The following is a 17235-nucleotide window of genomic DNA, read 5'->3' as shown; positions in this document are numbered from 1 at the left end:
TTTTATATATCAGCTAGCTAGATTCTTTGTTAGTTCTTTGATATGTTGTTTAAACTCCATTTTGCCTTCCGTTTCATGCAAAAATTCAAAGTTTTCAGATAGTCACTGCTATTTTGGTGATTTTATAATGCAGCCACGTTGTATGCCTCACAGTCATTTTGTTGCGTAACTTTTTTAAATCGTTGAAGTTTTGGTTGCAGCAAAAGTTTGCTAACATGTCGAGCAATGTCATTAAGCTCAGGAAACTATTGTACATAGAGCTTGCTAGTTGTCGCTCGTGATGACGTCGTATGTCTTAATGTAGAGCTCGGAATAATGTTATATATCTTTCTTACATGCATATTTAGTTGTAATTGCTGACTGTAGACATACTTCTATATATATATGTATATATGTGTAGATGCACTTTTTCCCTACAGAACAGAAGGTCATTTATATCCTTAAGGGTATTGAACTTATACTCAATTTACACAGAAATGTTTATGAAGTTTCCTCCCTATTGTTTGGATTGAACAAATTTTCGGGATTTCACTCTGCGCCAACATCATTTAGAACTCTCAAGGTATAAATCTAAAAGGTCGTCCCATATTGAAAAAGCGCTTTGAGCCGTCCGCGACTTTATTGAGCCAGCAAGTATTAATTCCAGTTAGATCGTCAATTTCGTGGAAGATATGGTACCACCTCATCTTCCTCCATGAAACTTTCTTTGTCTCTCAAAATCTTTGTCCTCATCGCATATATGACAATGGCACATTATCAGTAGAACACCAAACATTATTAGACATACATGTTCTACTCTGAGCCAGAAAGATTTCCCAACCACACATGTGCTCATTGCTCACCAAGGCTTGGTTATCTTGCAAGGTATCCATAAGTCCAACGCCAAAACGCCCGCAGCTTGCGTTTTTATAGCAATTAATGCTTCAACTACTTGTACTATAGGCTACCTTGGAAGATTGAGCCAAACCTCATTACGAAAGTTAATATTTTGTCTTCACTCAACCATCAAGTGTGAATACTAGCACTTTTTAAGGCAAATGAATCAATATGAGTTATTCACTTTTCTTTTTATGCGTTTCCGTCAGAGAAAGGGTAATGGTGCCCTTTCTTGCAAGCTCATCGACTTTCAGCAAGTTTAATTTTCTAATATTTTTCCGGTATCTTGATTTAGAATTTCTCAGATGAAAATCGAGTTAAACCACATGATCTCATTGATCAATTGTCATGTACAGTTCTCGTTATGATTCGGTCAACAGAAGTTTATGTTGGTATACGAGCAAAACTATAGTTTCAGATGCTGTAAGTCATGGCTTTTTAAGATCACTTTTTTCTCTTAGACATTGATAGTGACGATAGAGACTAAGATGTCATTAGATCTTAATCCATCTAAAGTTTTAAGTAAGCTCTAAGTTTGGAAATCGCACCAGGTAGCAGCTTGTTTAGGATACGAGGCAGCTTATGGAGCCTCTTTGCGATGCTCCGAATACACCAAATATGCTTACCATATAGCGTAATCGTTAAACTGGCTTAATCATTAATACAAAATATACGTGAAGTGCTTTAGAAGCTTGTGACAAGGAACGTGGTTTTCGGTAATAAAATTTAATATTGGAACTTTATATTTTATCTTCGAGGCCTGAGCAGGGATAGTCGTGGCATCTCTTTGAATATTAGTTCGAGCAGAATTAGAACACCCTGGAGCCTTATTCGGAAATGGCCGAGGTTGGTAATCTCATGTCTGCTAGTTGTTTGTAGGATTTTTATTTTACCTCTACAAATCAGCCCATACAAATATTGGACTCTATATTAAGTCTCTTAAATCTTTTGGGTAGATAGAAATACGTCTAGTTATCTAAAAAAATAACTACAGTTTTTCTACAGAAATAAACATAAAATGCTAAACAACAGCTCTTCTGAAAAAGGAAAGTAATCTTTTACACTATTAACAGAAATAATTATTTCAAGTGAATGCTTTGACCACCAGGAAATCACGTTCATTTACATGTAAATGCCACTTTTATATAATAAACTGACTAGATGTGTTTAATCTTCTAATCTTAACTTTTTCCCGCGTCAGAGAACTGAAAAGTTGGCTGTGCTCACACCTACATGTCTTATATACATACATACGTGTGTACCACTCTATTGTATCGCACATCTTTATATGAGTGAACACTTTTCATGTTGGCATAGAGCATTTATATATGTACTATGACCTATATAGTCTACTAAATCCGTGGTTAGCTTATTGCATGCTTTCGTTAGAAATGTTATCTATTCTTCTCTTCCACTATTTCATATCGCTTTGCAGAATAACTACGCGGCGCATATTTAAACTTTGCCACATAACTAATTCCAATTAAAAGTGGAATTAGTTTCGCCATTATATTCTCATGGCTGTTACATGACTTTTAGCTAGAAATGGAAGTGTTTTAGTAATGTATTTGTATTTCTTATAGGATGCGGGGAGTTTTTAGGTAAGATATGAAATGAAAGTATATACCATAGTTAGGAACCACTGGCCACAGCTATTCGTTAACGTCTAGTTCTTAAGCGGTTATATCCATTTGCAAATCAGACAAAAAGGTGCATTTTGGAACTGCTTTTTGAAGAGTTATTTTATTTAAAAAATGAGGAGAAAAACGCTCGTTTAAATAATTTTATGTGCTATCATAATCAGTGATAAATTTTTGAAAATTTTGGACTCCCGGTAACCGATCTCTACGCGGGCTTTCGAAGAAAGTGACAATGAGGAAGATCTTTCTGCTTAAAATTATCTCAAATTTAAAACCCAAAATACATTTATTTTTACTATAGATGTGTACCGATAATAATCGAATACACAAAATTCTCTTTCTGACAAATTGTCGGCTTTAAAAATTTAATTTTTTGTCAAAAATATATATAGTGACTTAAAATAAGAAATTATTTGGCCGGACATATTAAAATTTTGGGGACTATAATATATAAAGATATATATATGAAAAAAATCGTTCTCAAGTGGATACAACACCTTAGTTCTAACAGAATACTTGCTAAAAATAATTGCCCTTAAAATATTCGCTAGAAATCCAGAATTACAGCATTTGGCCTGATTTCTCCTCCATGTTTTGTCCTACCGGCAGTTGTTAGTATTTTTTATATTTAGAATTTAACCAGCGTGGAATTACAACAAACCTCCAACATCCTCAATATTTAATACACGAACACACTCCATGTTTTAAATACATAAGGGAATATGCATTACATCTCTCCCTTTTGACTCTCTTTCTTATGTAAATGAGCAGTTAGCGCTTTTCCCATTTAACCACAACGTTATTAACTGGTCTTAACTTTTCCGGGAAATATTGCAAATAATTTACGAAGAGCTCAGCGCGCCTGATAAGCATAACGAGCATAACTAACTATAACGGCTTATATAAAAGCTGATGGACAGGCAATGCTGATGGAACTGACCACCAGGCAGTAGAGGAAAGTAAAGAGTTGAAATGATAAAAACTTAAACTGCAAAAAAGGTAGAGCAAACGTCAACTTTATGGAATGGATAGAAGACTTGACAAGTAATGAGCACTTGTTGGAGGCTAATGTATTAAATAAGACTTATAAGCTCTGGGTAATACGCTCTCAAGCTTTTTTTATAAACTTAACGCTGCTTTATAATGAATAGTGAATGGAAATGAATTTTAACTAAATTTTTTTAAATATTAAATATATATTTTTATACATTTGTTAACATATTAAGTAAATAACTACAAAAATTGTTTGACTTGTGCTTAGAGTATCTTAATTATGGAGTTCGCAGCAACGTCGTTAACAGCGAAGTCTTCAAGAGTGTGGAGAATATTCTGAGCTTTTTAAGCCTTTACTCAAACCTATTGTAATCATCTAAACTCTGGTTTTCCTTGTTCATCCTACAATTGGTATCCGCTACTGATCCCTCATCACTTGCTTCCAAGATAGCAAAAGCTGTCGACTGACTCGAATTCTTGATATTAAATCTTTAATTGATTTCTGCTTGAATTTCTGACTATTTTGATATTCATTTTTCTTCAGTTTTGCGCTATTTGTGTCTAATCCTTTCTATGCATGTCGCAGTCTTTGTACCATACTAGAAAAACTTCATCCGCAAAGTCCAAGTCCTCGAGTTTTCGCGTGGGATTCCCGTAATACTATGTTTTCCTATTTTCCTAAGGAGAGCATGCTCGTATTGCAGGACAGCAAAAAAGAGTATAATGAAGTACTCCTATACTTAAAAACTGCAATCCGAAATAGTTCATTTAAACCGAAACCAATGCAAAATCCGATTCTTAAAATAGCTTCTTAATAAATTTTATTGAAGTCGTATGTTTAAATTCATTTCAGTTTTAAAAAATGTTATTTCTAAAATATTTATTCTCTGAACCGGAGTTATTAAGTTTGCCACGAATATTTAACACCCAGAAGGAAGCATCGTAGATTCTCTCAAATATAAACGATCAGCAGGACGAGCTGAATCGATTTAGATCGTCTGTCCGCCAGGCTTTATATATTCTTACTCGTCCCACAGGTTTCGAGATATCGATCTGAGGTTTTGCATACGTCCTTTTCTTTACAAGTAGCCTCTCAGTTGCCTATAGCACACAGCTGCTATACAAACTAAACGATCAGAATAAAATCTTGGTTTGGGAAATTTTTTTATGTGACATGGTATCTGCATGAAATGTGGCATGAGTTATTGTCTAAGGCAGCAGCCTCCGTAGAAATCGATCAGATCAGCCTGTGGTAGGTGTAGCATACAGCTGCAGTTCAATAACCGATCAAAAACAAGTTTTTCTATGTTATCTTTTGTATTTTTGAAGTTCATTTATAGCTTTATTGCAAGCAAAATTAAAATATTTTTTTTCTTTTTAATAGTTTTTGAGATGTGTAAATTTCATTATTTTGATAAGCTAAAAAGGAGCATAAGTATAAGTATAAGTGTATACATATATCGACCAAAAAACTAGAAAAAGAAAAAAAATATTTTAATTTCACTTGCAATGAAGCTATAAATGAACTTCAAAAATACTATGAGTATATGGTAACCAGTATACATATAACCGTTTTCTAACCACACCTAAAATTTAGTTTAAATGTATGTGGTTTGTATTATAACGTTTTTTTTTCAAATTTTGTATTTTAAGTGGCGATATGAATATTTTCTGAAAGGAACTCCTCGTTTAATTTAATTCTGCTTGAGTATTTTGTTTATCAGATGACTCAAGTCGGGATATCCGCTTACATATGTATGTATGTACATAGGCTGATATCTGAAAACCACTGTACCAATGTTTTTGAGTACTTCTAGATCTCATTGGATAAAGATTAGGTTCAAAAAATTTTAAGTCACATGCGATTTTTTCAGAAAATGATACCTTCTATAGTGTCGATTATTTGATTTTACCACTGTTGCCTCCAGTTGATATAAATAATTCGATGTATTCTACCTTTTTCCTATGTATTCTTAAGTTAGACAATAATTATTAAAGTGAAGTTCGGCTTCACTGTCGAAGAAATTATTTACTACTCGTAATTCTGACTTACTTTTCCACTCTATAACTCTACAACTTAAGATATACTTGTACATATGTATTATACATTTCACGTTTAGTGGACAAATTTGGACATTTTTTTGCTATCATGAATATTTCAGCTAATTAGCTTAGCATTTTACACACTATAGCAATTATTTATAGCATGTATGAGCTAACTAGACATACATAAGTATGAATACTTGTGTATGTGTAAGTATTACACAATCTCACAATGTCGCCTCCATTTGCCTTCAAATACGAGATTTCTTGCTGCTCATTAAAGTTTTCCTGCTCTGGCTGCTCGGTGTTTGACAAATGTCTGCGGTAATCAGTCAAGCAGCTATTTAGCCACCGCTAGGGCGGGCTGTTCATTAAAGAAATGCCATGTTTATTTGCACTACATAAATACAAAGTTGAATGGCAGGGACGAAGTGCTCTTTTCCGGAGAATATGAAGCCAAAGCTTACCGCATATATCATGCGGTTAGACATATATGAATGTATATATAAGTGTATATACCATATATTAGTGTGGCGGTGTTAATAACCGCACAACTAGCTCCCAAGCGAATTTTCCGCAAAACATTCATTAACATATATTTGTATATATATAATATATATATTATATATAATATATACTGTCGTAAGCTAGCAGGCTTGTGTTAATACGACGCTTGACATCGCTCGTGTTTTTCCATGCTTTATATGCTTGTTTTTTGTGTTGGTGCTGCTTCACATTGACACAACTCTTTTTCTCTAACGAGCTTGGCCACGAAAATCGTGTTTAAGTGCCGGTTGCATGCATTCCTTGTCGGCTGCGCTGGTCGCGGTTATTTTTAACCTTACTGCGGCGAGCTGCACTCAAGTGGGAAGAACTTGTTTATTTATATGTGTGTGTAAATTTAGCTTCTGAGCCATTTCTGTCCTTGGGCGTAGTATTTTTGTGCCACATTTTGCTGCTCTTCTTCTCTTGACTTTATTTATCTTTGGGCTTTGGCCGCTAATAAATGTGGATTAGACTGATATTCTATAAGCTGCATAAATGTGCTTTTACGTGGGTACGTTTGAAGTTAATCGAAGAAGAAAGTGGGGTGTTTTTTTATTTCTTTATTACATTCGATTTCGATACACATTAATATCAATATTTATCGAAATAATATATCGGAAAACGATATCCTCTCAATTAAAACGTGTGTTTTGAGTACTAAGCTGTTTTGCAGTTTTTTTCAATATTTGCTGAAACCGATTTTAATAAACTGAAATTACCGATTACTCAAATTTATCGAAATCGATTATCGTAAATTTAAATTATGTTAATTAGTACTTAAAATTCGAGTACTAAGCTTGTTTAAAGTTCTTACCCGATTATCAATATTTATTGAAATCGATTATCGATTTATAGCTCTTACCCTATTATCAATATTTATTGAAATTGTTTATCACAAATCCAAATTCTAATAATTAATATCAAAAATTTGAGTTCTTAGCTGATATACAATTTTTACCCGATTATAAATATTTATCGAAATCGTTTATCGGAAATCGAAATTATGTTAATTAAAATAAAAATTAAGTGTATTAAGCTTACTTAGTACTTAGATTTTCAATATTACCCGATAACCAATATTTATCGAAATTGTTTATCGGTAATCGAAATTCTCATAATTATCAGCATTAATTTGCAATACATAAAAAAGTAAGAATTTTTTCAGGTCGTATGAAAAATTCCACAAAATCGAAAAAATCAGTGCATATTTGTGTTTGCTTGTGGCCGAACTAATGTAGACTCCCTTGTTTAACGTCTGGCATATATTATCTATAATCATAAAATATAAAGAACTTCAAGAATATAACACCTTTTGCTCAAAAAATAATTCTAATATAGAAACTTCTGTGTTTTTTTATGGAAAAATATTCAAAATAATTAAACTGTATACACTAAAAAAGACAACATACCACAAATTTACTCTCTTCTTCTTCTTCATCACCAATTCATCAAACGTTTGCAGGCACCCACGCACCAACACAACACCAAGACATATTAATTTGCGCTTTAGTTGCTGACAAATTGCGCTCCCGCTTGCAGTTTGTAACAAAAATATGGCAACAACCAAAAAAAAGCATACCAACTAACCAAGCAAACTAGGCAGTTGTTCAGCTCAAGCGTTCAACTCGACAAATAATCAAAAGATCAACCTGACCACAACAACAAGCGTACAAGCAACTTGACTTGACTTCTTGCCACAAACTTCATGCATTTGCAACTGCTCTTGGCCTCCACTTAAACCGCTTGTCATGTTATTCGCCTGCAGAGACAAGCAATCACACCCAAACACACACAACATTCACACTCACACACATGCGCGCACAATACTCACGTAGTTGCCGTCACACGCCATTTCAGTGTTGACAAATGCACTTGACAATTATTTGTTTATGCGGAATACGAAATAATCTCACACTTCCTGCCACTGAATATTAAATACTGCTGTCACTTTGAGCAACCATGCGCCCACCCGCCCCCTGCTTCAACACTGAACACCGAAACCAACTTCACGCAGCGGTTGCTTTGTTGCTGCGGCAGTCACCTCATTTATATGTGTGAGAGTAAATGTGTGTATGAGCTTTGCAGTTGTAGTGGTATGTCAGTTGTGTTTTATTCATGGAACTAGTGTACTACTACGCAGCTTCTGTAATGACATTAGATATGCTCTTTTGTTGTTCTTGTTGTTCTTGCTGTTGTATAGGTATGTGTTTGAGTAGTGTTCTGCCGTTGTCACTTAATTTTCTTTGCCAAAACTTTTTGCTTAATTAAGTTACTGTTTGCTGTCACTTAGAGCTTGTTCTTCCTAGTCGCGTTATGGTTACTGTGATTGTTGTTGTTGCCTGGGTTGGGTTAGAGTACTTCTGTAAGTAAGTGCCAGTGTTGTAAGTTCATTAGATTTTTCTAGTTTTCATGGAAATATAAATTGCTGACAAGTGTTTGTTGCGAACACTTTGAATTTGATAAATAATGCATTGCCAAGCGAAGCTTGAACTACGAATGGAGGTCATGGGAGAGAGCCCTCTAACAGACTTAAAAGAACTTTGCATTACTTTAGTTGGCACTTTTCGGTTCAACTCAGAATTTGTTATTTTAAAATTGAAGAAATATTAAAAGAGCATCTAATGGTTGGAGCAACCGGAAGAAGTCAAAAGCCAGAAAAACGTAAAAAAAATTGCGTAAAATGTAATTTTCTTACCCGACTATCAATATTAATCGATATCGTGCATCAGAAATCCGAACTCTATTAATTAAAACCATAAATTCGAGTTCTAAACTGCTATACAATTCTTTTCCGATTATCAATATTTATTGAAATTAATTATCGGAAATCGAAACTATCGATATATATCGAAAAAGATTATTGGAAATTGAAATTGTGTTAATTAACACTATAAGTTCGGGTACTAAGCTGCTGTAAAGTTCTCACCCGATTAATAATATTTATCGAAATCGTTTATCAGAAATCGAAATTGTACTAATTATTAGCATTATCTCAAGTTCTAATTTGCAATAATTACCAGATAAGGAAAGTTTATTGGCAGTTCCAAACCAGCAGACATTCATTCAAAGTATTTTTAATAAAACGTTTCGTTGACCAATCCTATTTGTGACAAGCATCTCGAAGTTATATAGTAATGAGGATCCATAAAATCGAAGATTATTGTTGTTTTCGTAGCGGCGGTAGATATTTCCTTCATAATTTCGACGACTAATATCGAGTTGACAGTCATCAACTCCGGGAACACTCAGTTACCGGGACCAGATTTTTATGGGAACAGGAAATAAGCAGCGCCTTGGTATTTAATGCATACCTGCAGCTTTTCCTTGACCGATATTTTTCTAAAATTCGAAATTTCGCTGAATATGGAATTTGGTTAGATAGATTTGGAGGCGAAAAATTCCCTCGGAATTCAATTTTATTATTTTGAACTGCCGGTCTGGCAGTGCCTTCCAAGTAGAAGTGGCAGCCAGAGAGGTAGCAGCAAATGTACTTCTATGGACTGTGACTTCTTTTAGGGAGGTATGCATCCACTCTGACTCTACAGGCCTTAAATCGTTGACAATGAACTCAAAGGTCAAGGATTGATCAATATCCATAACAAACTTGTGGGGGTAAGAAGAGCACCCTTATCCAAATTCCAGCACGATGTGAATCAGCAAAGAATTCCTTACCTTCGTGCATTCGGCCGCTGGATCTATGGTCTCGTTGGTCAGAAACTACCAAAGCCTTTTATAGGATTTAGGTATTGTGTCAAAACACAAGAAGCTTCTATGAGGGAGATGAATGTGTGCAAAATATCAGAAAGTATTTACAATAGAAATTTAAAATCACAATTTGCAATACTTTCATTTCTTCACAGCATTAAAAAGTGTAAGAAAACTACAAACACTTTTCAATCTCACTTCCATCTCTTGCCATATTATCCTTTATTTATTATTGGGGCTCTAATTTCCAATCTAAATGCATGCACCTTCAACAATTACACTGGCATTCGAGCTTATTCCATTGTTTTATTCTCCCTTACGCAACTGCTCTCGCCACCAACACCAACACCCATAAGTCTTGCTGATAAAATGCAATCGATTTATTACGAGTATGTCATTTCAATTACGCATCAAATAAATACCACTGAATGGATGCACACCAACACCCACACACATACATATATATACACACGCAGTCGTGCCTGCAGACACAAGTCATCCGCAAGGATAATAAGCAGCAGACCACATATTGAGTGCAATATTTCAAGCGGCGCATAGCTGAGAAATACGCCATCACATTGCAGTTAAACACTTGCAACACTACGCGCATTGTTGTGGCCACTGCCTTGTTGTTGTGCGAAAAATATGGTGCAAGACAGTGGCCAGTATGTGGAGAATGTGGGAAATGTGGTGGCATTGTTGCGGTGTGTGCTGAACATCAGCAACAGATGAGGGCCGCAGACAATTGTATGTCTTGAGAAGCCGTGACTTGCAGCGCATCAATATATATGTGTGTGTGTTTGGTTGATGAGTTTAAATGGACTGTGGCATTGCAAGCAGTACAAGAAAGTTCGAAAAGATAAATGAGAAAAATTGGATTCATTCGACATTATGGAAATATTGAAAAGTATTTGTCCGATTCGAATGAAGTTTTAAATTAAAAGGTGTTCGGTTTATGGATCTGAGCTTTAGCATATTTTCTGAATAACTTAACCCAATTTATCTATATTCTTCAAAAATACCTTCCGCTACCTATAGTTACTTGGCATTCGATGAAAGTTTGTTGACGGATTTTCCAGGATTTTCGACTAGATTTGGCTTTTAAATATATATGCTCGAAAGTATTTCCGGACGATATTATTAAAATAACTCACAAATTGATCAATAAAAGTATACTAATATAACAAAAACTATATATACCCCAAGCATATAGGACGTGTGGTTGTTCATATACTTCTTTCCTGTTTTTTCGGCACCAAACCATATACACACACGATTATACGTTTTCCTAGGTTTACTCAAATATCTTGCACATTGATCGATATATGGAGGGTAGGGATTTTATTGACTCGATTTAATTCATTTTTATCTAATAGCCGATATATTGGGTAGTCGAAAAAGTTTTTTTTTTTACTTTTTTTTAGTTTTTAATGACTCTATTGGAAAAAGACAAAAAGTGGTCGACGAAAATGATTATTATAAATATAAAAAAATAATAATTTGAAGTTTAATTAGAAATACGAAAATACTTTTGCGACACTATATATGTGGTGTGAAGTGAGACGGAAATAAGAAAATCTTTATCTTAGGTCTATTGGGCCTATGGACTACTACCATTAGTTTTCACCTGCTTTTATACATTTTAGAAACACGGACAGAACATTATCAAAAAACACACATTCTCTGAATTTCACAGATATTGCCATCTTACCGAATCGATATCTTTTTGTAGCCTGCTTTAGAGGCTAAAAAAAGTCGATTTTTTTTGAAGATTTTTGGGAAAAGAAAAAACTAATTAATTAAAGCGAAATTTCTAGCGTTTATAGTTATATGTACTTTGCAAATTTTTTGGATACGAAATCTTTGATATTCTGCCTTTAGGAAGCAATGGCTCGATGCATCTCGCATCTGCATTTGTTAGACGGCGGTCAGGATGCAAGTCGCAATTCCTATCGGAAATAAAAAATTCGAAAAGATTCATATTTTCTAATAATTTATCTTCTAGTTAAACTAAAAAAATTTCAAAAAAAAAAGTTAAATATTACAAATTTTTTAAAAAATGAAAAGAAGTGGTTTTTGTCTAAAAAAAAAATTTACTTTATGTTGTTTAAAAATATGTTCAAACTTGACTTTTCTTAGTTTTTGTTTAAATAGAAGATAATTTAATGTTAGGATAATAAACTTTGCCCCAATTTCATACGACGTTTAGTTTTTTCCATAATGCCCTCCAATTAAGAAAAATCGTAAAAGTGAAAAACCGAGAAATCGCGCGTCAAAGTTTTTGCTTTCTGCACAAGTGGTCATATATCTGCTAGACCCTCGGTCACTATTTCCCTTCTAGCTTCGATAATATCTCAAACTCCCTTTTATAACTTTGGGGACATATAATATGTATTCCTAGATAATTTTTAAAGAAATTCAAACAAATAAAAAATCTATTTTTTGAAGCTTCTAAAGCAGGCTCCCCCCTAAGCCATGATTTTCTCCATTTCGTATTCTTGAAATAAACTTATTTTTCATTGCCAGTGACAATTCGATGCAAAATTGAAAAAATATTATGCTGTTTCTTCAATGACTGCAAGGTTATTGAATGTGTTTAACAGATGTAAGGCCAACTAAACACAAAAAATTAAGGCTTCTTCTCCACAAATGTTCCCTACCAACACTTTATAGTGGTAAATTGGTACTGATTCTTATATAAGTATAAAAATTACTCTAATTATAGTACAGTGGGGCTAGAGCAAGTACTGGACTGATCATTTTCGTTTTTAGTCACAGACTAAGTTACAAATTTACTCTGCTTTGGGGCATAAAGTGAGCTATAGCCACTAAGATCCTCATATTGTGTGTCTTGAGCTTGAAAATTTATAGTCCAAAATCACTTTTTTATATGAAAGTTGCCACACGTTGAATATTTTACTTCATTATTCCAATATTTTACTTCATTTATACAATAATAGAATCATCATTTATGAAAGAATCTTATGGAATCTAATACTGTGATAGAGGCCAAGTTATCAAGGTTTATACTATCTTGAACAAAAAAAATTAAGGTTGCCATGAGTATTATAATATCCTGAAAGAAATGTCGGAGGCTCTATAGCTGAGTTAATTAAGCCATGTCCTTCTGCCTGTCTGCTGGTCCGTAATTACGCCAACTAGTCCTTCAGTTTTCAAGATACCGATATGAAATTTTACACACTTCTTTTTCTGCTCAAGTAGCTACTTATTTGTCGAAAAGTCATATCTGATCACTATGGATAAGATATAGCTGCCATACAAACTGATCGATCAAAATCAAGTTCTTCTAAAGAAAACTTTTTTATTTGACAAAGTATTTTCACGAAATTCGACATGGAGTTTGATTTAAGGAAACTATGTAAGCTTTGAAGAAATTTTTAAGATCAGATCACTATAACATATAGCGGTCATATAAACAGACCAATCGAACTCAAGTCATTGTATGAAAAGATTTTCTATTTCACAAGGTATTTTCTTGAAATTTGGTACAGCTTATTGCCTTGGATAGCGCCACAACCTCACAACATATTGCTCAGATCGGACCAGGGAGGCATATAGTTGTCTTACAAACCGACTGTCAAAGTCAATATATATAATTTTGATTAACCCTTTTATGCTATAAGAAATGCAACTGCAAATGGTAATCTAACTTCTTTTTATACCTTACCTTCGCGCTCTTAACCCCTCCAACCCATATAGCTACAGCAACTTCTTTTACGCATTCAAATTCGTTCAAAGGACATCTCGAAAGACATTTTTTTTGCCTTGCAAAATGTTGCCTTTTATATTTTTTCGCTGCATTTTTGCATGTAATCAATTGTACTTCTTATCAGCTTTCGCCATGACGCCTGCATTCCTTCACCCCCGCCAACCAGCCATGCACACTAGTTATTACGCTTCAATTGTACACTCGCATATTGTGTCCCATAATATGCAACAACCATTTATTAAATGAAAAACTTCTTTTGCACAATACATCACATGTGCTTAATACAATAACAACAATAGCAAGAAACACTCTCTTTATATTATTTTCACATTTTCTCTTGTTACGTTGCAGGTGGCGACAAACACTTTGGCGCGCGGAAAGGACTCACAGCACAGCAAACCGTTATATACAGCAGAGTGCCAGCCAGAGGTGCGTTCAAGTGTAACAAATATAACGGACCAGCGTCCAACGGCAATGCCGGCAGCTGCGCGCAAATACATTTGCGTCACACAGATGTTACAACAGCGCCACCTGAGCGAATAAACAGGAAACGAGCGAAAGGAAAAAGAAAAATTGTAAATGGTGTGGCACAGTGCTGTGCTGCGTGTGAACGTGTGAATGAGCGACTGAATGGAGGAAAAATTGCCAATTCAGTTGCTCAATAGCGATCGCAAACAATCGAAGTGAAACGTGTGCAACAACAACAACAGCAACAGCAACAAGAGGAGTAGTAGCAGTGGCAACTGTGCGTTGTTAAGTAAAGGGCGGCATGTGGCATGCTACACAAAAAAGGCAAGGTTAAAATAGCGCACCAAACGCATTTGCAACAGTGTGGCAGCACGGCTGACACTAACGAAAACAAATGAAATAATAAAATTTCCGCAACTCACAAAGCGGCACGCGCTCAAACAAGCCCCACAAAGTGGAGAACGAATTTGACAACAACAACAACAATAACAACAGTAAAAAATTTAAATGTCCAGCAAGCCAAACGCGAAGTGGCAACAAGAGAGTGAAGCGGGTACAAAGCTGGCGGCCAACGCAGACGAACTGAATACAAAACAGCGAAAGAGTATCAAGTGCCAGCGGCAAGCGGCGAGCGGCAGCTTAAAAGCAGCCACGCATTGGCAGTGATGTTGGAGGCGTTGCAAGGGCAGCAGCAGCAGCAGTGGCACCACAACTACTACTACTACAACGGCGACGACGACGACGACACACAGCGCACGCTACCCGAGTTGCAAGCAAATTCCATCAATTCTCGTCAACGGCGCAAAGGTATCAGCAGTCAGGCCAGCTGCCAACGGATAGGCCGCCAACAACGACACAATACGCCAGTTTATGGCAATACACATGCCCCAGCAGCCATAGAACGGCAAATAAAGAAACAGAACCAACAACAAAAGCAACAAGAAAGGCAAAAAAGACGAGGCAAACGACGACAGCAGCTTGAACGGCACACAGTTGCCAATAGGCGAATTCGGTGCGGCACAGCCGTTTCGCATGACAAACGACAGCAGCAGCAACATCAACAACAACGGCAAAAGCATTGCATTGACGCACTGCATGTTGCCACATTAGTTTGCTGATATCGCAAGCAAACGCTGGTGTACTATTTCCGGTCGAGCGCCGACAAGGACACACGTCCCGTCAACAACGGCAGGCAAATATACCTGCGCTAAGGTTACTCATACGCACCGGCGTACAGCAGAGCGCAGCGGACGAGCAGCCGCTCTTGGTTGTGACATATCCTTCCTCTTTTTCTTGCTGCATTTTTCGCCGTTGTGCTTCTTGCAACTTCCGTCAACTGCTGTGTCGGCAACGCATTTAAATCGCCGACTTGCCGCACATCCACACCCACACGCCCACAATATCGCCAGTTTCCAGCAGCAGGGTGTGCAAGGCGAGTGCGGGTTGTTGCCATTAACAGCAGCTATATCGGTAAAATATATGCAACAGCAACAACAATAAGCGCTAAGGTGTAGTACCACAATAACAACAACAGCAGTTACAATAACTTTGAGCGATAGTCATTCGATTGAAACGCACAGCAAGGCAATCCCAGCAAATATGAGCAGAAATTGTATTGCAATTTGCTTGTCAGGTGAGTGCGTGTACCGTTATATATACCTACCCATGTGTTAATGTATCCCGTTGTATGCGCGAATGGCAAGTGTTGCTCGCTTGCATATTTTTGTGGCAGGCACACGATGCAACGTTGCACTCTACGCTGATTTATGTATGACGTAAGCAACAGCCTTTTTGTTCGATAGGTGCTCAGCGATTGACATGCCAAAAGTCGCAATGTTTTCGAAATCTGAATTGATGCGGAGAGATTTATGTGTGCGAAGTGCGAGCATTGAACCTGTAAGTGGGAGATAAAGGGTCAGACTGCGTTTACTCAATAAGTTTTATGATTTTTTTAATAAAAAATTAATCTAATTTGTTGAAACCTTGACATAGACAATTCCTGAAAATTTGCTTTGTAAAATTATTGTGATAAAATAGGGAGACTATTGAAGGTCACAATTAGGCTCGTATATTCTTCCAGCCCCAATATTCATCTGACATCAAACGGCTTTGGAATATATTTGTATTTGTTATATATACATATGTCCCTCGTCTATATGCAACTAGCTAAGGTTAAATAGTCGATTATAAGATCGTTATCTCGAATATAGGGCATCTTATAATGCCAATACCTTGGGGTACCTAGAACTCCTAAAAAATTGGTCATTAAGACCTCTATTAGTCACCGAATAACGATCACATTTTATTGAGGCAGCTAATACCTTAATAGTTAGGCTATGTTTCCAATTTCCTCGAAGGTAAGAAAAATGCTTGGATTTTCTACGCCACCTTCTTCTATACAACTATGGCAGCTTACGTCCAACAGGATTTTTAGCATTAGAACAAGAATGCTTATAGAATATTATTCAGCAAGCACTTCTTCGTTTTCGGCAACATAAACTTTGCTAGAGGCAAGGAGATCAGTAGATCGCCTACGTTCTACTCTAAGCCAGTAGAATTTTGCTAGCCATTCAGCAACGCCTTTAAGTACACGCAAGGTCCATATATCCAGAGTTAGAATACAAGATGACAACGAAGGTTCAGTTCTTACTTGCAAGCTTATCCGAATCTTTCCGTCACACAAACGAGTCCGATAATGAAATAACTTGATGCTATAACTAGTGAGAGATACTTATTGACTAATATTGAGCGCACAGTTCGCACACCTAATGCTAGTATTACAAGGAGCGTTTCAAAGTGAACAGGACATTTTGAATCTGGCGGCACCTGGTGGCGTAATCTACATGTCGACTGGTGCGTTAGAATCTTCTATTTTTATCGATTGTCCAGTGATAATTTGATGATATTTGATAGATTGGAAGTGAAGTTATTGCGTTTTAAGTGTCAGCATGTTTGTGTTATCGGTGCGAAAATGAGCTTCGAACAAAGATCCAACATTAAATTTGGTTTTAAAATTAGTAAGACTTGTACCGAAACGTTTCAATTGATGAAACAAGTTTATGTCGATTATTTCCTGTTCCGTAACAGAGTGTACGAGTGGTTTCACGTTTCACAAAGTGTTCGTGAGGACATAAATGACGATCAACAAGTGACTCACCGAAAATCCCATCGAAACTATGCGTGAATTCATCAAAAATCATCATTGAAATTCATGGAAATGGAATTGAAAATCTC

General features: G+C 35.9%; 1 protein-coding gene across 2 annotated transcripts in view; it reads left to right on the top strand.

Annotated features, from left to right (window-relative positions):
- LOC105223586 (uncharacterized) overlaps window positions 1-17235 on the top strand; it is a 397941-nt gene that overhangs the window by 375010 nt on the left and 5696 nt on the right. For both annotated transcript variants that reach the window (XM_049454378.1, XM_049454377.1), the window contains exon 4: window positions 13885-15634. In XM_049454378.1, coding sequence (XP_049310335.1) covers window positions 15601-15634 — 34 coding nt within the window. In that variant the 5' untranslated portion in view covers window positions 13885-15600. The remainder of the gene's footprint in view (window positions 1-13884; window positions 15635-17235) is intronic.

Source organism: Bactrocera dorsalis, chromosome 4, assembly GCF_023373825.1.
Source record: "Bactrocera dorsalis isolate Fly_Bdor chromosome 4, ASM2337382v1, whole genome shotgun sequence".
Lineage (NCBI taxonomy): Eukaryota > Metazoa > Arthropoda > Insecta > Diptera > Tephritidae > Bactrocera > Bactrocera dorsalis.
This window is presented reverse-complemented; position numbering and strand designations above follow the sequence as displayed.